The 24,872-nt window shown below is 55.0% G+C and overlaps 1 protein-coding gene across 1 annotated transcript in view; it reads left to right on the forward strand.

The window, feature by feature from the left end:
• Positions 1 to 24,872, forward strand: part of CACNA1A (calcium voltage-gated channel subunit alpha1 A) — a 163,894-nt gene that overhangs the window by 107,275 nt on the left and 31,747 nt on the right. Inside the window, exons 32-37 of the mRNA XM_050925167.1 lie at positions 4,288 to 4,404; positions 5,136 to 5,201; positions 5,433 to 5,533; positions 6,358 to 6,508; positions 18,540 to 18,667; positions 22,129 to 22,225. Of these exons, the coding sequence (XP_050781124.1) occupies positions 4,288 to 4,404; positions 5,136 to 5,201; positions 5,433 to 5,533; positions 6,358 to 6,508; positions 18,540 to 18,667; positions 22,129 to 22,225 (660 nt within the window). The remainder of the gene's footprint in view (positions 1 to 4,287; positions 4,405 to 5,135; positions 5,202 to 5,432; positions 5,534 to 6,357; positions 6,509 to 18,539; positions 18,668 to 22,128; positions 22,226 to 24,872) is intronic.

Genomic DNA, 24,872 nt, shown 5'->3' on the forward strand with positions numbered 1-24,872 from the left:
CCTAAATGCATTATCTAAGAGCACTCTCTCATCTCTGCATTGCATGAGTTACTGCACTGGGAACTGCCTGCAGCTAGCTGGCTAGCCTGCTCTCCTTTCTCTCTCCCTTCTTTCCTCCAGATGTACGGATCTTTGAAACAAAGCAGCGAAAAAGAAAAAGTCTCTGTACTTGCCTTTCTGTTCAAAGGGCCTAGTGGAGGCTGAGTGATACGGTGTGTTACAAACTGGGGGGTGGCGCTGAGTCAGAGGGCGAGAGATCCCCCAGATCCCGGGGTTGATCTCCTGAGAAAGGGTTGGCCGGATTCTCAAGAAGACGGTGAGATCCTTAGGTAGAGATGTGGGTGGACCGAGGGATAGGCCCCAGGTGGACGGGTGGATCTCCACATTGAGGGATCCTGGGGAGATCCCAGTGGCTGCACAGAGTGAGGAGAGCAGGTCCCCAGGTTATGTAGCAGGCGTCTCACCTCTCCCTCTGTCTGCACACGGTATCAGCTCAGATCTACAGCTAGCTGAGGACTCTCAGGGACCTGGCTCTGACCCTCTGAGGGTTGGGGGCTGGGGTCATGAGCACACGACGGGAAGAAGGAACCAAGAGGCAGGTCAGCTGACAGCTGCAGGGACTGCTCCCCCCATCGCTGTTGGTTGAGAGGCAGTGCAGGATGGGTAGGGGAGATGGAAACCAGGAAGGAGCAAAGAAGGGCCTATGCCTGTCTGGGCCCTACGTGTGCACATGGAAATGGCCTCCTATACACACGTGCCACGTGGACACTTCCCCCAGGCGTGCACCCCCCCAGACACACATTTATTCCCCCCCATCCCCGCTGCCTGCACACGCATCTCACACACATTCACCTGCAGATCCATGCGCGCACACGCTGCCTGCTTCCCTCCCCCACCTCCACACCCCACCCTAACGCTAGCACATGCTCTCCCTCCCCCTGTGCCCTGCTGCTGTTGTTCCCCACCACTCTCCCCTCCCCAGGGCCCTAGAGGGCTGAGTTTGCCTCAGAGTTTAAAGTACCCTTGGTGGATTCCCTGCCAACAGCCGGGCAAGCCTCACACTCCTACAACACCCCCTGCCACCTTAGCAGGGCACCCTCTAGCGGCAAGAGGGGAGTGCTCTCTCCATGGCCCCTCTGCCGAGGATACCGCGAGGGGCTGCCACCTTTGCCATGCGTGACACAGACCCCGCCCCCCATCCCAGCAGGACCTGGACTGAGCCCTACTAGAGGGGAGCATCTGAGGCAAGCTGGAAACCAGGTCAACAACTCTGCGTCCTCTGAGATTAACCAGGCGGCGTACGGGGCAAGGGCTGAAGGGGAGGGACCCTGTCTTTTCACTCAGACATAAGATCCAAGAGACAGGAGAAGGGGGCAAAGGTGCAGAGAGGGGGGTGGAAAGGAGCTGAGCCTATTGGAAGAGCTTCCTGGGTAGGACGACGGAAGATCCCCTCCCTTCTCCATTCCCTCCCCACCCCCGTTTCTCTCGCTGTCTGCAAAGGTGGGGGGCCTTTTTGTTCCGTGCTCCTGCATGAGCCTCGCTGTTCGATTTCTCAGTCGGTTTGGGAGGCTGATAAATCGGTGCTGCTGCCATTGCCCCCAGAGGGTGCTGCCGCATGCTCCCCCCTGGAGTCCGTATGTTACGCTCACTCCTTGGAGGGGTGGCTCACCGCTTCTGGGAACACGCCAGGGCAGCTTCTGTGGGGCAGGGAGCAGGCAGACCTCCCTGTGTCCGTGCAGGGTGGGGACTGGAGAGAAGTGCCCACGTACAGGGAACCATGGGTTGTTGCATTGGCCTGTAGTTACACAACAGCTCCAATCTGTTGTGTAATTATACAGCCAGGTCCCTGGACCTGTGTTAACTACACAGGAGTTCCCTGCTGTGCATTGTGTAACTACACACGGGGCTCTGGGCTATGTTGTGTACAAGTCATATGGCCTGTTCTGTTACAATTGTAAGAGTCACATGGGATGTGTTGGGTCCAGAGCCCTGGTGGTGCATGTTGTGTGGCAGCACATGTCTTGTGGCTCGCGTTATGCGACTGCACAAGCTTTTTCTGGCATGTTTGGCTGTTGCACAAGGATCACATGGCCTGGGTCATGAGATTACACAAGAGTCCCCTGGCACGTGTTGTGCGGCTGTACGCGAGTCCTGTGTGCGTGTTGTGTGGCCACATACGTCTTGTGGTGTCTGCTGTGCAGTTGCACGAGTCCCGTGGTGAGTGTTGTGCAGCTACACAGCTGCTCCCTGGAAACACAGGGGTTTCTTCTTGCCCGGCAGAGCTTCCCACAAGCAGCAGGAGGGTGCTGTCCAGCTGTGCTCTTGGCCGCTGGGGAGAATTTCCCATTAGGGAGCACCAAGGCAAGGCCCCTGTACACCCCGTGTGTCCGAGTACCTTCACCTTCCACTGAAGCCAGGGGGTCACCCAGTACAGCCCCACTGCTCCATTTGTCCCTCCCGCCCTGTGGATGTGGAGAGAAGGGATCAGACTGATCCAGGCTGGATGAGGCTGGAAACAGCAATGGGTGTAGGAGCCAAGTCCTTTAATTTCCAGGGTGGGCTTAGAACGCTGGGTCCTGGGCGAGTGCTGTGCTGGGCCTGAGGAGCTGGGATCCCAGCCCCACTTCTGACTTGTGCATTGATTGGCAGAGGGAAGGGGAGTCCTTGGGCTCGAGGTCAGAACTTCACAGCTGACTCCGGGTCTGCAATGGATCTGCCAAACAGACCCCAGAGCCGAGCCAGAGCAGAGCCTACATGCCAGGAGCGAGTATGTCTCTTAGAAAAGGCGGGGTGACCTCAAGGGTGCAGAGGTTGGTGGCCTGAGGTTAACCAAGGAGCTGCATCACACAGCCTGGGCCACTGATTAACTGAACTCCAGCCCAACGCACCAGGCAGAATTGCCCAACTCCAGCAGCCAGTGCCCTGTGGGAACTCCAGAGCCTACCACACTTTGCACTGCTCAGCCCGGTCCCAGAAGCCACATGCCATCCCCTCCTGGGGGAGGGGGTTCCAAAATGCATCTTCGTGAAACCAACAGGATGAGTGGAGCTTCCCAACCTCTTGGCCCTCCCCTCCCCATCCCTAGGAGCAAAACCCCACTGAATTGTCTGTGTCTGCAGGCTGAGCCCCCCCTCCCCCTCCGCCAGCCTCAAGACGTTATTCCAGGGAGCATCCCAGCGTGGCTGTTGGGTGCACAGAGACAGATGCATTTGAGGTCCCAATCATCACATGTGATCTGTAACCTTGCAAGTCCCCAGATCCCTTCCCACCCCGGACTCCCCCTCTCCCGACACTTGTCCTGCTTTCATTCTCTCTGGTTGTGTGTGCATAGTATATGTGTGATGTGACCCCACAATGCTCTACCTGCTTGTGTCAGAAAATATCAGTGCATTTGGTTGTTGGGATAGTTAACAATATATAACCCTGATATTGACAAATAACCATTGAGTTCCCAATTGGATGAGCCCGGCTTCTTAATTTCCTTAATGTTCGTTTCCCCTTTTTCAGGGATGGCTGGTGGGTGGAGATTGTTGGGTGGCTTCCATGCTGTAATTTGTTAATAGTGTTATCATTCATTGTCACGGTTAAGTATCATTATTTGTATTAATATTATTTATCATTTATTTTTATTAAATTATTAACAACACTATTAATTCATTAATATTCATTTTATTCTTAATAGCATCCAATGCATTATAATCATTATAGTTATTTATTGTGTATTATAATTATCATGATTTGGTATTGTTTATATTAATAGTATTATGTGTTATATTACTGTTATTTATTAATATGCATTGCAATACCATTTATTATTTATCAGTGGTATTATTGGTTATATCATTGGTTTAATAATACTATGCATTATCATTTATTTATCTTATAACAATTAGTAATAGCATTGTGTATTATAATAATTTATTATCTATTATTTGTTAATATTATGCATTGCTGCTATTTATCATTAGTTATTAATTAATGGCATTGTGAATAATAATAATTAGTAGTATTGGTTGTGATAAACAGTTGCTATTCATTGCTAATAATGATCACAATTGATGGTGTTGTTATTATTTTATTAATACTTTCTTGAGTTCTCCGTGTATTTCGTTTTAGCTGTGAGTTGGTGGGTTAATCATGTGTGTTGAGTTGATGTTTTCCTGGGTTGTTCCCCTGCGGTGCTGTGTGGATTCGGGCACATGTCCAGGGCAGTCTTCCCTGGGGGTGAGGATCTCCCCTCTTGCGCCCACGGGTAGCGCTCACCTCTCCTTCCTTTCATCCCCTCAGAACAACTTCATCAACCTGAGTTTCCTGCGGCTCTTCCGTGCTGCCCGCCTTATCAAGCTCCTACGACAGGGCTACACCATCCGCATCCTGCTGTGGACCTTCGTCCAGTCCTTTAAGGTGACTGGGGCTGGGGGGCTGGGCCAGGAACCCAGCAACTGGCTCACTGAATGACTGACCCATCGTGACTGCCCAAGGTTTAGTGTGTGTGGGCTGGACCCTTGACTCTGAAGATATATTGATTCCACATCTGTCCATTTGCCCCCATACAGACCCCTCTGTCTATCCCCATAGAATCCCATCCATCCACTTGTACTCTGTCTATCCAGCCATCCCATACACACCCTTCCGTCCGTCCGTCCCCATACCTATCTATCTATCTATCTATCTATCTATCTATCTATCTATCTATCCCCATCCACCCCCTCAATCTCTTTCTCTCTATCTATCTCAAAGTGTCTCAGCAGGGTGGCATCCAGGTGCTGTTCCCACCTCAGTTGCTGACTCCCCTGGCCCAGGATGGGTGCCTGGGGCAGCAATGACAGCCTCCCTCTGGTTTCAGTAGGCCGTGGATTGGGTCGGTGTTGCTGTGGCGGCAGGTCTCTTCCCCGTCTGTGCCTTCCCTGTGCTGAGCGCTGGAGGAGACACAGCGGGCGGGCGAGAAGAGAAGCTCCCAGCGTGCTCCCCCTGCGATCCAGCCAATGGTGCACATCAGGGGTGTGAGCTTGATTTTGCTGCATTGAATGGAGATGCAGCCGCTGGTCCTGCACAGGGGGAAGCTATTAGCCTGGCAGGGCGCAAGGTTTAAAGCCCCCTATGAGTGACGTGCCCTGCTCTGCTTCTCTCCCTAGGCCCTTCCCTACGTCTGCCTGCTGATTGCTATGCTCTTCTTCATCTACGCCATCATCGGCATGCAGGTGAGTGTCAGGACGGCCAGCTCGGGGGGCAGGACACCGTCACAGGCCATTCTGTGGGGTGGAGACCGAGCACTAGTGCCTTGGATTGGGAGTGAATCCTCCGCGCACCCATGGAGGTTAGGGCTGCTCTGGACTCCAAGCCAGCTGTGCCTGGGTGCTGGAGCAGACTGTCTGCAGGAGAGAGATGAGGCCCCATCCCCATTGCTATCTGAGGGCCCTCTGCCTTTGCAGGTGTTCGGTAACATTGGCATCGAAGACGAAGAGGAGGACTCGGCTATCACAGAACACAACAACTTCCGCACCTTCTTCCAGGCCCTCATGCTTCTGTTTAGGTGAGACCCTGTCCCTGGCGGAAGCTGGACTGAGCAGAGATCTGTGTCCCATCCCCACTACAATTGCAAGAAAACTGACCTCCTGGGATACCTTGCTCTAATGCCATGGGTTGTCCGGCTGTTAATTAGCCCCCAAGCTCCACCCTAGAGGTGGCTGCACCTACGCACCAGGTGAGGGATCCCAGTATAAACAGCCCCTGCCCCGTACCCCAGAGGTGGCTGCATCTCAGTGCCAGGTGAGGGATCTGAGTATAAACAGCCCCCGCTCTGCACCCCAGAGGTGGCTGCATCTCAGTGCCAGGTGAGGGATCCCAGTATAAACAGCCCCTGCCCCGCGCCCCAGAGGTGGCTGCATCTCAGTGCCAGGTGAGGGATCTCAGTATAAACAGCCCCTGCCCCGCACCCCAGAGGTGGCTGCATCTCAGTGCCAGGTGAGGGATCTCAGTATAAACAGCCCCCGCCCCGCACCCCAGAGGTGGCTGCATCTCAGTGCCAGGTGAGGGATCTCAGTATAAACAGCCCCCGCCCCGCACCCCAGAGGTGGCTGCATCTCAGTGCCAGGTGAGGGATCTCAGTATAAACAGCCCCCGCCCCGCACCCCAGAGGTGGCTGCATCTCAGCGCCAGGCGAGGGATCCGAGTATAAACATCTGGAAAAAAAACATCCCTGTAAGCGCTTTAGGCTGAATGATGCTGTAGATGTGCCAAGTGTCATTCCTGGCACCCAGGTGCCTGAGGGGACTGGGACACAGCTGCCTGGGTTGCTCCCCCCGCCCTGCCCTGCCCTCCCAACACACTTCCCCCTCTCTCTCTGTGCGGCTGCAGGAGCGCCACAGGCGAGGCCTGGCATGAGATCATGCTGTCCTGTCTGAGTGGGAAGCCCTGTGACGAGAACTCGGGCATCAAGGAGCACGAGTGTGGCAACGAGTTCGCCTATTTTTATTTTGTCTCCTTCATTTTCCTCTGCTCCTTCCTGGTGAGTCTGCGGGGAGCTGGGCGGGGAGCAGCAGGCCTGAGTCGTGAGTGTGCTGGTATGTGTGAGCTGAGGTGCGTTGACAGGTGTATATGTGCGCTGTGTGTATGAGCTGTTAGGGTATTCCTAGGTGTGTGCCCATCGGTGTGAGTGTGTGCTCTGTGCGCTCCTGGGGGAGTTGTGTTGACGTGTGTATAGGTGCGTGCAGAATGGCACATGCACGAGTTGTGTGATGACTTGTACGTGTAGGTTCTTCTTCGAGTGATTGCTCATATCCATTCCAGCTAGGTGTGCGCGCGCCACGTGCACGTTCGTCGGAAACTTTTTACCCTAGCAACACTCGGAGGGTCGGCTGGGCACCCCCTGGAGTGGCGCAGCTATGGCACCAGATATATACCCCAGCCGACCTGGCCACCCTTCAGTTCCTTCTTACCGCCCGTGTCGGTCGTTGGAACAGTGGAGTGCGGCTTAGCTGACCTCCACCTTCCCTAGCTACTCGTAGTCTTTCTTCTTGTTGTCGTATACATAGTTGTTCTTGTATATAGATAGATAGTTTTAGTTGTAAGTTATTAGGTTAATAGTATAATTAGTTGTTACTAGTTAGCAGGGTTTGGGGAGTAGCCCTTCCCCGCACCCGGTACCAGAGCTCATGCCCGGCTCACCGGGTTTCAAACCATGCTCGGCCTGTCACAGGCCGATGCCCACAGGAGACCTACACGACTCCTGTTTAAAGTGCCTTGGGGAATCGCACTTAACTGCTAAGTGCTCAATTTGCAAGGCTTTCAAGCCGCGCACTAAAAAGGAGCGGGACACCAGACTAAAACAGCTCCTCATGGAAGCAGCCTTGACACCACCACCTTCGGCACCGAGCGCCGGGCAGTCGGTGAGCAGAGGCACTCCCACGGCACTTAATCGCACCGGTCTGCCTAAAGACTCCCGGCACCAGCTGCCACCGGCACCGAAGTCGACTCCACGTCGCTCTCTCTCCCCGATGCCGAAAAAGGCTAAGACCCCTGCTGCCTTGGCGACGCCCATGCCGCAGCCAGAGAGTGTGCCTAGATCGGACTGCCCGGCGCCAATACCCGCTGCGGTACCGACAACATCGGCACTGTCGATTCCGGTCCCGTGAGGGCTGTCGAGTCCGGCGCCTGATAGCTCCCCGGCGCGTACCGCGGTAGAGCTCACCATGCCATCCACGCCAGAGGCATTTTTGGCGGCGAGAAACGTGATCGCCCACGCGGATGCGGCACTGCCCCTACCCCCCGCTCCGCCGGTGCGGGTCATCCAATCTCTGGGCAAGCCGACCCTGACCAGACCACCGTCTGTCAGCTCAGTGGACCGGCACCGCTCAAGATCGTGGTCCCGTAGGCGTTCCCGGTCGAGATGACACTCCCACTCTCGACGCCGCTCGCAGTCCCAGCACCATTCCTCTACACGGCACCGGTCAGACTCGCGGCACCGGTCAGACTCACGCTCCCCACCTCGCTATTCGAGGCACCGCTCTAGCTCCCGGCATCAACCCAGGCACCGTACCTCCTGGAGCCGCTCACGTCGCAGGGACTCGAGATCCCGGTCGACCTCCCGGCACCGGTCTGGTCGCAGGTCCCGGTCTTGATCACGGTACCGCACCGAATACCAGCACCAGTCCCCACTAAGGAGGGGAGCGAGGTCCATCGGAACCTCAGCCCAAGGTTTCTCTGCTCCTCCATGGCCATCCAGGCAGACGTCGGTGTCCTCCCACGCGGACAGTTTCTACGACCAGGACCGTGAAACGGAGGTGCCTACTGGGGTCTTCCAGGACGTCCGGTCTCAGGACGCGGGACCTCAACAGTGGTCCTTTTGGACACCCTGGGCGTACCACCAGGCCCAGGGTGCTCCTTTGCCCCAGACCCGCCCCGCTTCCTCAGAGCATCGGGCACCTGAGGCCACCATCAGCCGTCCCCCTCCTGATGGGACAGAGGAGCAGCTGATCCATCCGCCAGGCTCCCCAGTACCGCTAGAGCTGGAACCGACCCATTAGCAAGAGGCCGTTCAGGACCCTCTCATCCCCGGAGTGTCATCCTCTTCTTCCCCAGATGAGGTGGTGGCAGGGACCTCGTCATCAGGGCCCCCGCCTGTAGACCTCAGAGCTCATCAGGACCTCCTTAGAAGGGTGGCGCTTAACATTAACCTCCCTGTAGAGGAAGTCCCGGAGGTTGAGGATCCCGTCATGAGCATCCTGTCGGCGGATTACCCCCACTAGGGTGGCTCTGCCTTTCATTAAGACCATCCAGGCCACTGCCGACGCCTTATGGCAGTCACCAGCCTCCATTCCCCCTACGGCAAAGGGAGTCGAGAGGAAATACATGGTACCCTCTCGAGGGTACGAATACCCGTATGTCCACCCTCCTCCCTCCTCATTAGTTGTCCAATCGGTCAACAAAAGGGAACGCCATGGCCAACAGGCACCAGCCCCCAAATCTAAGGAGGCTAGGCGGATGGACCTACTGGGCCGCAAGATGTATTCGGCAGGTGCCCTGCAGCTCCGGGTGGCCAATCAGCAGGCTCTCCTGAGCCGCTATAGCTACAACACCTGGGCGGAGGTGGGTAGGTTCACAGAACTCCTACCCCCAGACTCGCTCCAAGAATTTGCCGCATTCCTAGAAGAAGGGAAGAAGGTGGCCAGAATCTCCCTCCAAGCTTCTCTCGATGCGGCTGACTCGGCAGCCAGAACTCTGGCCTCAGGTATCACCATGAGGCGTATCTCCTGGCTCTAGGTCTCCAACCTGCCACCCGAGCTCCAATATGCCATCCAGGACTTACCCTTTGATGGCAAGGGTCTGTCCTCTGAAAAGACTGACTCCAGGTTGCAGAGTTTAAAAGACAACAGGGTCATCATGCGCTCGTTGGGCATGCATACCCGTGTGACCCAACGTAGACCCTTCCGGCCTCAACCCCACCGCCCGTACTTTGTGCCCCGGCATAGGCAAGACTTCACTAGAAGGCGCGGGTGGGGTGGCCGTAGACGCCAGTCCGGACCCCAAGGGGGTCAAAACCACGGCCCCCCAAAGGCCACCTCCAAGGCCTAAGTCTACCTTTTGAAGGTACGCATAAGGACAGCGTACCAGTCTCAGGACAGGATCCTTCTCCTCCCTTCTGCAACCGCCTCTCCTACTTCCTCCTGGCGTGGTCCCTATTGACCTCAGACATCTGGGTCCTACGGACGGTGAAACAAGGATACCACCTCCAATTTGTTTCATCCCTGCCTTCCCACCCCCCAACCTAGTCCCTCTTCAGGGACCCCTCTCACGAGCAAGTCCTCTTACAGGAGGTGCAGTCTCTCCTCCCCGCAGGAGCGATAGAGGAGATATCATCAGACGAGAAGGGGAAGGGGTTTTACTCACGCTACTTTCTGATTCCCAAGTCCAAGAGAGGCCTCAGGCCTATCCTAGATCTGTGAGGCCTCAACAAGTTTCTAGTCAAGTTGAAGTTCCACATGGTTTCCCTGGGGACTATTATCCCGTCCTTGGATCCTGGAGACTGGTATGCCGCCCTCGACATGAAGGACGCATACTTCCACATCGCCATCTTCCCTCTGCACAGGAGGTATCTCCACTTTGTGGCCAATCACCAGCACTTCCAATTTACTGTCCTCCCATTTGGCCTCTCCATGGCCCCAAGGGTGTTTACAAAGTGCATGGCCGTCGTCGCCGCCTACCTCCGCCGGCAGCAGATACATTTCCGTATCTGGACGACTGGCTCATCAAGGGAACCTCCCAGACTCAGGTCCGACAACACGTGGGCATAATCACAGACCTATTCTCCCGGTTGGGGCTCCTTCTCGATGCAGAAAAGTCCACCCTGGTCCCCACACAAAGGCTGGACTTCATAGGGGCAACCCTGGACTCCACTCGAGCCAGGGCCTACCTCCCCCAGCCACGTTTCCAGGCGATTGTGACTATCATTCGAGGCCTGCAGACCTCCCCAACCACCTCGGCTCACACGTGTCTCGGTCTACTAGGCCACATGGCCGCATGTACTTTTGTGACCAAATATGCCAGGCTCCGCCTGCGGCCCCTCCAGACATGGCTCAATTCGGTCTACCGTCCGGGCAGGGACCCTATTAATGTTCTGGTGACGGTTCCCCCGAGCGCCTTACACTCCCTCGACTGGTGGCTAACTCTCTCCCTGGTGAGTGCAGGGCTACCATTTTATCCATCACAGCCCTCGCTGTCCCTGACGACAGATGCGTCATCTCTTGGTTGGGGGGCTCACCTCGGTCACCTTCGCACACAGGGCCTTTGGACACCTGACGCTCCACATAAACGTCCGGGAGCTGAGAGCAGTCTGCCTCGCGTGTCAGGCTTTCCAGCAACATCTTCATGGCCGTTGTGTCTCCGTGTTTACAGACAACACAACGGCCATGTATTATATCAACAAACAGGGAGAGACTCGCTCCTCTCCCCTGTGTCAAGAGACCATTCGACTCTGGGACTTATGCATAGCCCACTCGATAGACCTGCTGGCGTCCTTTCTTCCAGGGGTCCAGAACACTCTGGCGGATCAGCTGAGCAGATCCTTCCTCTGCCACGAATGGTCGATAAGACCAGACGTTATTCATTCGATCTTCCAGAGGTGCGGGTTTCCCCGCATAGACCTGTTTGCCTTGCACACAAACAGGAAGTGCCAAGCGTTCTGCTCCTTCCAGGGTCTTTCACCGGGGTCGATCACAGATGCATTCCTCATGTCATGGAGGCACCACCTGCTCTATGCCTTCCACCATTTCCTCTGGTTCACAAGGTCCTGATAAAACTCCGCAGGGACAGAGCGCACCTAATTCTGATTGTGCCAGTGTGGCCCAGACAGCACTGGTACACCACCCTGCTTGACCTGTCCATGGCCAGCCTAGTTACCCTGCCTCTCCTTCCAGACCTCATAACGCAGAACCACGGCAGTCTTCGCCACCCGGACCTGCAGGCCCTTCACCTCACGGCATGGCTCCTGCATGGCTGAACACATCGGAGTTGTGCTGTTCCGCTCCGGTACAGCATATTCTCCTTAGTAGCAGAAAGCCTTCCACTCGGTCCACATACCTGGCCAAGTGGAAATGTTTCTCCTGCTGGTGTACAACGCAGAACGTTACTCCTTCTGAGGTCTCCATTCCCGTAGTTCTGGACTGTCTCTGGTCGCTTAAGCAACAGGGCCTGGCGATATCTTCTCTGAGGGTGCACGTGGCGGCTATCTCCACATTCCATCCTAGAGAAAGTGGCCACTCCGTGTTTTCCCACCCCTTAGTCACCAGGTTCCTTAAGGGCCTGGAGCACCTCTAAACCCCCAGTACGCCACCCTGCCCCCCCTTGGGACCTCAACTTAGTCCTAAGCAGACTTATGCTTACGCCATTTGAGCCATTGGCGACTTGCTCGCTCCTATACCTGTCGTGGAAGACAGTCTTCTTAATGGCCATTACATCGGCCAGAAGGGTTTCAGAACTTTGGGCACTTTCGGTGGACCCGCCGTATACTGTCTTTCACAAGGACAAGGTACAGCTGCGACCTCATCCTGCGTTCCACCCTAAGGTAGTGTCGGCCTTCCATACCAACCAGGACATCTTCCTCCCAGTCTTCTTTCCGAAGCCTCACTCTTCGCGATGGGAGCAGAAGTTACATTCCTTAGATGTCCGTAGGGCACTAGCATTTTATATCAAGCGGACAAAGCCCTTCCGGAAATCCCCCCAGCTGTTCGTGGCAGTCGCCGAGAGCATGAAAGGTCTACCGGTCTCCTCCCAGAGGATCTCCTCTTGGGTAACGGCGTGCATACGCACATGCTATGACCTGGTTCATGTCCCTTCGGGCCATCTCACTGCGCATTCAACCAGAGCTCAGGTTTCATCAGCCACTTTCCTGGCCCATGTGCGTATCCAGGAGATATGCGTCATCGGTCCACACCTTTGCCTCGCACTATGTGCTGGTCCAACAGTCTAGAGATGATGCAGCCTTTGGCGCAGCGGTTCTGCATGCTGCCACGTCTCACTCCGACCCCTCTGCATAGGTAAGGCTTGGGAATCACTTAATTGGAATGGATATGAGCAATCACTCGAAGAAGAAAAGACGGTTACTCACCTTTGTAACTGTTGTTCTTCGAGATGTGTTGCTCATATCCATTCCAAACCCACCCTCCTTCCCCACTGTCGGAGTAGCCGGTGTCACGGAGTCACCGGGCGATGCTCTGGAACTGCTCCCCACCAAGCCAGGCAGGACTTTGGGGAGCCTCCTCTCCCTTGGAGCAGACTTGTTCAGGGCAAGAAGCTCACACGTCTTCACCTCCTGGGTCTCTCCTTGGAGCGTTCAGCATCCTCTGCCCCTCCATGCGCTTCCCACAGCGAGTCCGCCCCAGCGGGGTCCTGGGGAAGCCACCGGGTCCTGCACCCCCACTTTGCAGTCCGACGTGACTCTTAGCCAGCCAGTAACACAGAGGTTTATTCGATGACAGGAACGGGGTCTAAAACAGAGCTTGTAGGTACAGCCCCAGGCCTGCCCTCCACCCTTGACCCCAGCCAGCTCCAGACTAACCACCCCTCCCAGCCCCTCCTGTCTGCTCAGCCCCTTTCCCGGGCCAGGAGGTCACCTGATCCCTTTGTCTCCAACACCTTCAGCTGGCATCTTTGCAGAGGAGGGGCCCAGGCCATCAGTTGCTAGGAGACAGAGTGCCAGGCATTTAGGTGCACTGGCCCTTTGCTCTGCCAGATACTTAAGAACTGCCGTGGGGACACTGAGACACCAACACAGTACTCAGAGAAAACATTAAGAACTTTCCCAGTTCGTCACATCTCTCCCCCCTTCGAGACCGAACTGAGCGAGGTCACTCCAGCCAGTGACCTGGGGAAGTTCGAACCCACCAAGGTTCCCATGGATGCCCCAGCATCTCTCCCATCTCTTGGTGTGAGTTACACCAGGACAGTCCAGTCTCACGCCCTCCCTTAGGTCGGGTGTGCTTGATGGCACTTGCAGACCGCATGTGGGAAGGTTTATGCAGCCCACACCCTTTGCCACCCCAGTACCCCTGGGGTTCAAACTGGGATGGGTCTTCTCCCAGCACTCTGGGCTGCAATTCGGGCTCCCTTGGTTAAGAGCCCCCATCTTGGCTTTTGCCAGCTCTGGGCTTGGGCAGCCGCGTCCCACTTTGTGGCCCAGACACAACACCTCTGCCGTCCCCCCTTGCACTTACCAGCTTTTAATGTCAGTCCCACCTCCTTGAGGCAGCCCAGACCCCTCTTCACCTGGGACACCTGTTCCTCCCAGGTCTGGCTAAAGATGCACATGTTATCAGTGTCTGCCAGGGCCAAGTTCTCCATCTCCCTCTGCTTGTCTAGAATCTCCCCAGGCCTAGGCATGGGGTCGGCATCGGACACTGTGATGGCTTTAAGCTTCTGATAGCCCCCATAAAACCAGATCTTCCTGTCTCCCTTGGGGATCAGCCTCACGGGTGAGGCCCATGGGCTGTAAAACGGCTGGATCCCATCTAAAGCCAGCATGTCCTTGACCTCTCTCTCCAGGTTCTGGGCTGCTTTCCCAGTGACTCTGAATGGGGAACACCTGATGGGGAGATTGGCTCCCACCTCAGGGAAGAGATCCCCCAGGGGGTCTTCCCCCTTCTCCTCCCAATCCTTCCTTTCCGGGTCCAGGGGTCCCCTCACTCTCCTCCCATCCAGCAGCTTGAACGGGAAGAACCCTGTGGATTCCTGGGGCACCACCAGCTGCCTTCCGATTTCCCCCAGTTCTACTTCCCCTTCGGGAGCCCATTCCCGGTACAGGAATCCCTTCTCCTGCAGGACTCTGTCCCTGCAGCCTTCCCCAATGGGGTTTGCAGCGCTGTGGCCAGCAAGTTCCCTCATCTTCTCCAAGGAGGGATCCCTCTGCAGCTCGGTCTGGGATTCAGCGGCTGGGGCAGGGAGTGGGATCTGCTCCCTTTCGCTGGCTGGGCCTGGGGTCACAGCCCCCCTGAGCCCTGTCCCTGGTAGCTTCCTCCCTGCTGTGTAATCACTTTCCAGCAGCAGGTCTGGACCAGGCAAACCTGTTTGGCAGCTGACCTGCCCTGCCTGGGTGTCCCTGCACTCAGCTGGGGTCTCAGCTCCCCCCATGCTCAGCACTGCCCTTGCTGTCCCAGTGGGGCCAGGCAGCGAGCTCTCTGCTCTGGTCACAGCATCAGAGCCAGCGTGAGCCCCCTCTCCGGTGTGCAGGGGGGCGGGGAGCATCTCTCCCTCCCACTCAGCCCCAGGGGGCTGGTTACAGGCAGGCAGGTATCCTGAGCCCAGCAGCCCCTCCCCCCTGCCAGCCAGGTCATTTGCATTTCCACTGACCATTTCCATCCTAGCCAATTGGTTCCCTGGATTTGAATTCAAACCCTCGGCCGTTACAGAAGCGGGGCCTGGATCCTGTCCCAAGGGGAGTCAGTCACCCCCCAACAGGGCCTCCCAGCCGATATCCTGGAGAACCCCAACGACCAGCCAGCCCGACCCCTCCTGGGTCTGCACAGGGATCTGGGCCATAGGCAGGGCGAGGGGCTTCACCCCAGGGAACTTCACCCAGGTCCCACAGTCCCTCAGCATCTGGGGCTGCACCACCACCGTTCTCTCTGTCCCAGGATCTCACCCCCTCAGGCGTGTTTCCCCACTGACCCCTGGGCAGCCCCCTATGTCTCTCTGCTCCACCATCACCAGTCCACGCTGCTGCTGCTTCTCCTGCAGCTTTTCCTCGGGCTCTTGCTCTCTCTCATGGTCCTCTCGCTCTCCCAGGCTCTGCTCCCATCCCATCCGTCTCCAATCTCCTGATGGGGAACCCAATCGTGAAGACCCTCGTCTGATTGGGGACCAGACTCTCGGGGATGCCTGGCTGATGCTCCAGCTGCTCTCAGATCCTCTTGTAGCCCCATCTGGGCCAGGAATCTGCTCCTCAGAGCGGTGCTTCTCCTCCAACTGCACGATTAACTGTGCCTTGGTGAATTTCCCCATGCGTAACCCTCTCTTTGTGCACAGGATTACAATGTCCTTCTTAAGGGGATGGTGATAGGCCATCACTTCACCGTTCCCAAGTGGCTCTGGACTCACAGGCCTGTGTGCTCTTGGCTCCCCCATGGTTTCCAGGAAGAACCCCTGGTGTGCCAGCCCTTCTCGTGATCACCACCTCTTTGCCAGGGTCGAGCTGCAGACTCCTCCGCCCCTGGGACTGCTCCTGCAATCCCCAGGGGAACCCTGCTACTGCAAAAATCCTTCTATCTCCCAGGGTCGAGCGGCAAGCTCCTCCGCCCCTGAGACTGCTCGCTGCAGTCCTCAGGGGGACCCCGTTACTCCAACAGTCCTTCTCGCTGGTCACACACTCCCAGAGGTTAACTGCCCCCTGAAACCGTCCCTCTCTGAGCCTTCAGCACACCTGGTCCTCATTATCCCTCCTTTGTTTTACTGCTCCCTGTCACGGAGTGTGGGGGAGTCCGGCCCTGCACCCCTCTTCCTGGGACCCACAGTGACTCTTAGCCAGCCAGTAAAACAGAAGGTTTATTGGACAACAGGAACACAGGTTACAGCAGAGCTTGCAGGCACAGTCAGGACCCCTCCACCGAGTCCTTCTGGGCTTTCAGGGTGCTTGGATCCTAGCTAGGATACCCTGAATTCCGCCCACACAGCCCCAAGCCCAAACTCAAACTGCTTCCCTCCTGCCACTCCCTTCCTTTGTCCCCTTCCCGGGCAAAGGTGTTGACCTTTCCCCTCCCTTACCTAGCTCAGGTTACAGGCTCTGGCATCGTCCATCTCCTAAAGTCCTCCCCTGCTCTCCCACTCCCCACACAGACAGTCCCTACTGCATCACACTCCCCAGTCACTTACTGCAAGCAGCGCCATTCACGGGGTGCAGCACATCCCACCGCTGCCACCAGTTGTCACGGAGTCACCGGGCGATGCTCTGGAACTGCTCCCCACCAAGCCAGGCAGGATTTTGGGGAGCCTCCTCTCGCTTGGAGCAGACTTGTTCAGGGCAAGAAGCTCACACGTCTTCACCTCCTGGATCTCTCCTTGGAGCATTCAGCATCCTCTGCCCCTCCATGCGCTTCCCACAGTGAGTCCACCCCAGCGGGGTCCTGGGGAAGCCACCGGGTCCTGCACCCCCACTTTGCAGTCAGACGTGACTCTCAGCCAGCCAGTAACACAGAGGTTTATTCGATGTCAGGAACAGGGTCTAAAACAGAGCTTGTGGGTACAGCGAACCGGACCCCTCGGCTGGGTCCATTCTGGGGGTCAGTGAGCCAGACCCCCAGGCCTGCCCTCCACCCTTGACCCCAGCCAGCTCCAGACTAACCACCCCTCCCAGCCCCTCCTGTCTGCTCAGCCCCTTTCCCGGGCCAGGAGGTCACCTGATCCCTTTGTCTCCAACACCTTCAGCTGGCACCTTTGCAGAGGAGGGGCCCAGGCCATCAGTTGCTAGGAGACAGAGGGTCAGGCATTTAGGTGCACTGGCCCTTTGCTCTGCCAGATACTTAAGAACTGCCATGGGGACACTGAGGCACCAACACAGTACTCAGAGAAAACATTAAGAACTTTCCCAGTTCGTCACAGCCGGCAAGAAGGAACTGAAGGGTGGCTGGGTTGGCAGGGGTATATATCTAGTGCCATAGCGGCACCACTCCAGGGGGCGCCCAGCCGACCCTCCGAGTGTTGCTTGGGAAAAAGTTTCCGACGAACGTGGACGCGGCGCACGCACACCTAACTGGAATGGATTTGAGCAACACATCTCGAAGAAAAACAGTTACAAAGGTGAGTGACCGTCTTTTTGCATGTTAGCAGATGGGTGCATACGTATATGCACATTGGGATGTGTGTGCACGTGTGCATGTGCTGTGTGAGTACACGGGTGTGCACATTGGCATGTGTGCACACATTAGCATATTATGGTTTGTGAATTGCATGTATGCAATGCACGTTTGTGGGGTGTGTATGTGGGAATTGCATGTGTGTGTTGCATGTTTATGCCAGTTGCGTGTGTATTTTAGTATGTGTTGGTGCATATGTACATGTATGTACTCGGCATGCCTGTGTGTGTTGGCGTGTGTATGATGACAGGTGTGTGCATAGTGGTATGTGTCACGGAGTCACCAGGCGATGCTCTGGAACTGCTCCCCACCAAGCCAGTCAGGACTTTGGGGAGCCTCCTCTCCCTTGGAGCAGACTTGTTCAGGGCAAGAAGCTCACACGTCTTCACCTCCTGGGTCTCTCCTTGGAGCATTCAGCATCCTCTGCCCCTCTGTGCGCTTCCCACAGCGAGCCCACCCAGGTGGGGTCCTGGGGAAGCCACAGGGTCCTGCACCCCCACTTTGCAGTCAGACGTGACTCTCAGCCAGCTAGTAACACAGAGGTTTATTCGATGACAGGAACAGGATCTAAAACAGAGCTTGTAGATACAGTGAACCGGACCCCTCAGCCGGGTCCATTCGGGGGGGGCAGTGAGCCAGACCCCCCCCCACGTCTGCACTTCACTCCTTGTCCCCAGCCAGCTCCAGACTAACAACGCCCCCAGCCCCTCCTCTCTGCTCAGCCCCTTTCCCGGGCCAGGAGGTCACCTGGCCTCTTTGTCTCCAACACCTTCAGCTGGCACCTTTGCAGGGGAGGGGCCCAGGCCATCAGTTGCTAGGAGACAGAGTGCCAGGCATTTAGGTGCACTGGCCCTTTGCTCTTCAGCAATCACATGCCCTTATCCCACCACCTTGATACTTAAGAACTGCATAGGGGACACTGAGGCACCAACACAGTATTCAGAGGAAACATCAAGAACATTCCCAGTTCGTCACAGTATGTGCATGCTGCACGAGTAAAGGAAAGACGAGGAGTGGGAGAATGACCAAATCGTGAGCTAGAGACACACGGAAAGAGGAGGCTTTGGAGCACTTAGAGCCCCGCCATGGCAAGGGCTGCAGGATTTCACCCCTGGGTTCTTGTCTGCACTGAACTACTTGTTCAATATGCCTCTGCGTCTGTCTTCCCCCTCCTCCATGCCCCAACCCATCCTGCTGCAGATGCTGAACCTGTTTGTGGCCGTCATCATGGACAACTTTGAGTACCTGACCCGAGACTCCTCCATCCTGGGGCCCCACCACCTGGACGAGTATGTGCGTGTGTGGGCAGAGTACGACCCCGCCGCTTGGTAAGGACCTCACCCTCATCCCGCACCTCCTGCCCCCGCCCAGCAGCTGGGATTCCCTTCCCTCCCTCGAGGGGAAGATTGGAGGGCTCGGATTTGTCCATGTCTGCAAGGGAGCCGAGATGAGCCTCCTGCATCAGCAGAGAATCGACTTTTGGGGGCCTGGGGAAAGCAGGTGGGGAGCAGAAAGAACCAAGTCAAGGAGGAGTGGGATCTAGCTGTCAGAGCCTGGTTGGGGCTGGGTGTCAGGACTCCTGCATTCTATGCCCAGCTCGGGAAGGGGAGTGGATACCGGACCCAGGTGCCCTCGCTCTAATCCACTATTCCAGGGAAGAGCAGTTACTTGGCTTGGTAGGCCATGGATCTGATTCAGTGCCATGGCGATACGGGGCTAGATGGCCTACTCTGGACAATCCAGCACAGACAGCGGCTCAGATTCCTGGGTTCTTGTAGGGTCTGAAGTTTCCAGGCCCATCTGTAAGTTTCTAGGGCTGGGGAAGGGGGCGCAGGGCACCCTGGAGTCCAAGCACCATGGGAAGGAGCCATGAGCCAGCGTCTCCTGAGTAAAGAACCCTTTGCAGTGGGGTGGGGAGGTTGGTCCTAGTCAATACCCTGGTTTGCTGGGTAGCCGCTGCCTTGGGTTAGTTCCTGGACAAAGCCTCCTAGAAGCAGCCCTTGTTAGTCACACAGAACAGTAAGTTATCTGCCCGCCTGGCTGCCTCCTTCCCTCCCCAACAGATCATCACGTCCTCTGGCCTGCAGGCAGGGGCTGTGTTCCTCCGGTTGCCAGGAGGGGCGACACATGGAGGCCTCTCTCGTGGCTGAACACCAACTCTCCGGGGCAGGTGCTGCAGAGGATCTGTCCAGGATCAGATTCGGGGCAGACAGGACCAGTTCCCCCTGAGCACTGACCCAGCTGTACACTAGCGAGACCGGATCCCAAAGCCTGTCCACCCCTCCTGGGCTGGCTCTGTGTTCCCCTCGGGGCCCTGCACACGCAGGCTCTTGGATCGTGTTGCTCTTTAATGTTTCCTTTTTCAATTTTAGGTTTTTGCCGCTGGATTCTCTCCCTCCCCCCCCCCAAGCAAATCAAAGGGCCCTGGGGTGTCCCATGGTGCCCCGGGCTCTCCCATTATTACAGCGCATTGTGAAGTGGGTAATAGCTTGCAGAAGAGCTGGCTGGATGGAAAACACAGGGCTGTTTTCCTCCCCCGCCCTGAGTCCCCATATGCTCTGCAGAGACACCACAGTCACAGCTAGATGACACAATCAGCAGCGCCAGGGAGAGGCTGCTAGCTAAACACAGGGCGTTTGGGGATGTACCCCCACCCCGGCTCCGGGACATTATGACTCCTCTGCCCCTGGTGTATCATCTGCGGAGGATTCCTGGAGTGTCGTGTTCGGTTCTGTGCCAGGGGGCCACCATCCCAGGCATTGTGCTGTCCCATGTCGTCCCTGTGCCCTGTTCCATTTCTCGGAAATGCCCATTGTTTCCAGGTTTAAGGTGTTTGTCTATGCTGCCAACCCTACCTGGCAAGCCCTGCCAAGCCCAGCAGGAGGAGCTCCCAACCAGCCCCCGAGTCCGATCTTGTGCCACTGGGGGGTAGACATAACCCTGCCCCCGCCTTGGCACTAGGGTCCTTTGCATATGAGTGACACCCCTCCCCCAGCACAGTGTCGGGTTCTGATCCCAAACCCATTGGAGTCGGGGCAGCCGTTGCATTGACTTCACTGGGCTTTGCATCAGGCCCCAGGAGAGGCCTATGGGTCTGAAAACAGAGCAGGGAACCTGGATCCCTCGGTCTGTCCCCAGCTTGGGATGGGATGTGGGGTCTAGTGGGTTAGAGCAGAGGGGCTGGGAGCCAGGAGTCGGGTTCTGTCGCCAATTCTGCTGATGACTCCCTGGGTGACCTTGAATAAGTCACTGCCCCCCACCCTGCAGCTCTATGCCTCAGTTTCCCCGATAACAGACCCACCTCCCAGGACATCTTAGCCAGCTATGGTCTGTAGTAGCGATTTTAACACCAGGCCTCTACTCTGCCAAGGCCAAGCGCCCTCAGCTCCCACTGGAGCCCACAGGAATGCGTATCCAACCCTCCACCCCCAGGGTCCCTCCAGGCAGGTTTCCTTAGCTGGCCTGGGCCCCCATTCCTGGCAGCCTTGCAGTGATCTGTGTGTACATGACAGTTTGTGTGTTTCTCGCCCTGTAGCATCTGCACTAACCCCCTGTATTCTTCTTGCAGTGGCCGAATTCATTATAAGGATATGTACAGTTTATTACGTGTTATCTCTCCCCCACTGGGCTTAGGCAAGAAATGCCCTCATAGGGTTGCTTGCAAGGTTTGACTTACACTAAAACCTGCTAGCATCAACGGAATGAATGTTGCTTATGGTTTCTTTAATATATATATTTCATATATATATATATACACACACATCTCGGTATCCTGCACTTCTCAAGGAGTAACCCACTCACGTCCTTAGCACACAGAATGCGTACGAGGATGCCGTCCGCCCAGTACCGCATGGAGCATCTCGGTGATTTTGAACCCTTTCTGCTTGCTGTCAGCTGAAGCTAGGCACTGAGGATCTGTACCACTGTATCTCTACACCTCCCCCCCCCCCCCACCACCCTTCGCACATTGAGTTTTTTCATCTGGGGAGGACGGAAACTGCATTGACACCTCTGCCATTTATCCCTTCCCTTCCCCTCCCCCCCGTCCACCACCTCCCCCCCTGCCCACCACCTTCTCCAGCATTGGCAAAGAGGCGTGCGCAAAGCTAGATCTTTCTCTCTCTGTCCTGTATCAGAGGGGAAGCCGTGTTAGTCTGGATCTGTAAAAGCAGCAAAGAATCCTGTGGCACCTTATAGACTAACAGACGTTTTGGAGCATGAGCTTTCGTGGGTGAATACCCACTTCCTCAGATGCATTCACCCACCAAAGCTCACGCTCCAATACGTCTGTTAGTCTATAAGGTGCCACAAGACTCTTTGCTGCTCTCTCTGTCCTGTTCTTTGCTACAAAGTCGGCCTGATCCTGTTGGCCTCCTGCCCAGAACACCAGGAGGAATTTTGGCTAAGGACTTCAGGAGCCCAGCAAATCACTAAAGCTTGTGCCTACACTCATTTCTCTTAAGCAAGGGCAGAATGCGGTGCCCCCTGAAGGCAATGGACAAACTGCCATTGATTTCATTGGGCAGTGGATCGATGGGAGCTTAAGTGCTTTGCTGAATCAACTGTTCCTTTCCCCCCACGCCCAAAGCTGGCTAGTTACACAGAGGAATGAAAGGTGTGTGAGCTCTCACTCTTTCTGCTGAGAAGCAGCACAGTAATCTTTGCATTTTTTTCTTCTATTTTTTTTTCTGTCCTTTCTTTTGAAATTGATTTAAAATATTTTTTTCTTCTTTGCATCTCTCTCTTGTCTATTTTTTCGTGCCTTTTTTTTTTTCCTTTCCGCTACCAGGGGCCGGATGACTTTCACGGATATGTATGAGATGCTGAGGCATATGTCTCCACCCCTTGGGTTAGGGAAGAAATGCCCACCCCGGGTTGCTTATAAGGTAGAATAAATTAAAAAGACAAAAACATGCAAATCAAATTCACTTAATTTTTTTAACCAAAACATTTTTTAAAAATTCAGCCTATACAATATCTTTTTATACATTTCTTTGTGTTTTTTTCCTTGATCAAATCTCTTAAATAGTGCAGTGTGTCCGTTTGAGTCCGTTAGCATTTCATGTTTCAGAGACTCCATTATGGCAAGTCAGCTGGGGTGGGTAAGAACTGAAGTCCAAGGTGCATGTTAATTCTCTGCAAGCCCCTTTTTAAGGATTCCTTCTTCCCTTCCTTTTTTTATTCGGTGGAAGAGACATTGTTTTAAAACGTTAATTCCCCCACCCCACCCGTCGAACCCTTCTCTGTAGGATGATCCGTACAGCTCTGACCAACCTGTCACATCTGTCATTAAAGATTTCCTTAATGGGTGGGAGACAGGTGGATGGAAATGGAAAGGTTCCAGTTCAAAGCTGGACAGTGGGAAGAGGGCAGGGGTCACAAATCCCTTGTGGGCCTGATCTAGAACCCACTGAAGCAGTGGACACTTTCCACTCAGTTTGTTGTGGTTTAGGTCAGGCCCAGGATGAGAATCTAATAGGCTGGCCAGGAAAGGAAAGGCGATTGAGGCAATACAGCGGCACCATGGCTCAGAGTATCTGGTCCATTCCTTTCACGGAATGATCTGTGAGGACTGATTGCAAGTACTGGGATGGAAGGGAACAGTCATAGTCAAGGCAGTGGATTTTAAAGGGTCGTTCTCATTAGCATCAGAGGAGCTCGTAGACATCACAGTCAAGATCGGGGATCATTGTCCTCGGCGCTGTAGAAACACACAGGCCAGAGTTTTCGAAAGAGCTCAGCACTGATTTAAAGTCTGTTCACACAGAGACGTTTACCGGTATGACACCCCATGTGGGAACCTCGAATTCCAACAGAGTGCCTTTCTCTGGGTTATTTTGAACAAACACCAGAAAGCAGACAAAGGGCCTCTGATTGCGGAATAAGAGTTGGGAGTTGCACTGGTGCGACGCTCGCGGTATGGGTATACCAGTGTAGTTACGCTGGGAAATTGCCCCAGGTAGACGAGCGTTCGGGCACTGAAATAAGTAGCCATATTTTCAAACATTCTGACACCTACCCAGAAGTGAGCTACAGAGTTCTGGCCTCGTTGAACAGTCTGGGTCCAGTAGTGAGTGCTGAGCCCTGGGAAATCTGGCCACTGCCTAGGTTTCACCCAGTCTACCATCCATAGGCATTCACCGTAATTTCTCGGGGATCCAGTGGAAGCTGTTTCCTCGGCTGTGAAGATCCGACTGCAGTGTTTCCAACATTGCAGCTGGGGGTTAGATCCTGGAAGTGAAATTGACTCTTGGAGGCAGCTGGGCCTAGTGATTCAGGCAGCATGCTGGGGTGCAGCAGAACGTGGTTCAGTTCCTTGCAATGTCTTAGATTCACTGGGTGAACATAAGCTAGTCACGGCTCTGTGCCTCAGTTTTCTCACCTTTCAAAGTATGAGAAGCTAAACACCCTCAGTAGTAGAAAGGAAATTAGATGCTTAGTTTCTTTCAAGTTTTAATCATCTTAATTGTGATTTATAACCTAGACCGGGGATTTGTTTTCAAAATATGAGATTTGTTTGGCTTTTTTTGCCTGACATTGACCAGTGACACCATATTTCTGACCTTATTGCTGTACAGAGAACCACAGCATGTGCCCCAGAAGTCCTAGTGACTCCCACAGATGTGTGGGTGCTGCAACTTGAGTGTTATGGTCGCTCTCAGTCAAGCTGGGTTGACTCAGAGAAGTCACTTGAGTGTGGATAACTCAGACTAACTGCAGTGAAGATCTGCCCAAGGCCTGAAGATGTGATTTGAAACATAGCTAAAGATGTAACAAGATTCTGTTGCTGGACGTTGGAGCTGGACAGGTGTAGATGTAGGGACACGTTTTTAACGCGGTAATTAACCGTTGGCACGATTTACCAAGGGTTGGGATGGATTCTCCAGCATTGTCCGTGTTTAAATCAAGATTGGATGGGGTTTTTTTCCCTAAAATATCAGCTTGAGTTCAAACAGGGAAGTCCCATGGCCTGAGTTCTACAGGAGGGTCAAGCTGGAGGGTTGAAATGGGTCCCTCTGGCCGCAGGATCTAGGATTGAAATGCTATGAAAAACCAGTGGGAAAGGCTGCGTGGACTTGAAACCAGGCTGGTTTTTGTTCGGCTCAAGTCAGTAACCTGGAATGGTGGCCTCAAGGCTTGTCTGCAGAGGAAAGTTCTTGTGGAATCTGGTAGAGTGTGAATCTGGCAGTGTGGCCAAGCGGGGAGAGCCACTGGACTAGGACTCAGGTGAGGTGGGTCCCAGCTCTGCAACTAGCCAGTCGCTTCCCCTCTCTGTGGTGCAGTGATAATGAGACCAACCTCTGTGGTTACCTGCTTTGAGATCTCATGGAGAAGAGCCTGGGGTTGTTATTATTGGACTAGCTGCAGCAGAATTGTGATGCTGCTGTAGCTGTGCCAGTCAGTCTCCCCACAAAGACAAGCTCTAAAGTCCCAATTTTGCAACTGAAGCAGAGAAATCAGTGGGCTTCCAGATAGGTACAGGACCTTGCCCACGTGATCAGCTTGGCAGGAGCTAATTTCATCCCTGGGATT

This window comes from Gopherus flavomarginatus, chromosome 16 (genome assembly GCF_025201925.1).
Source record: "Gopherus flavomarginatus isolate rGopFla2 chromosome 16, rGopFla2.mat.asm, whole genome shotgun sequence".
NCBI lineage: Eukaryota > Metazoa > Chordata > Testudines > Testudinidae > Gopherus > Gopherus flavomarginatus.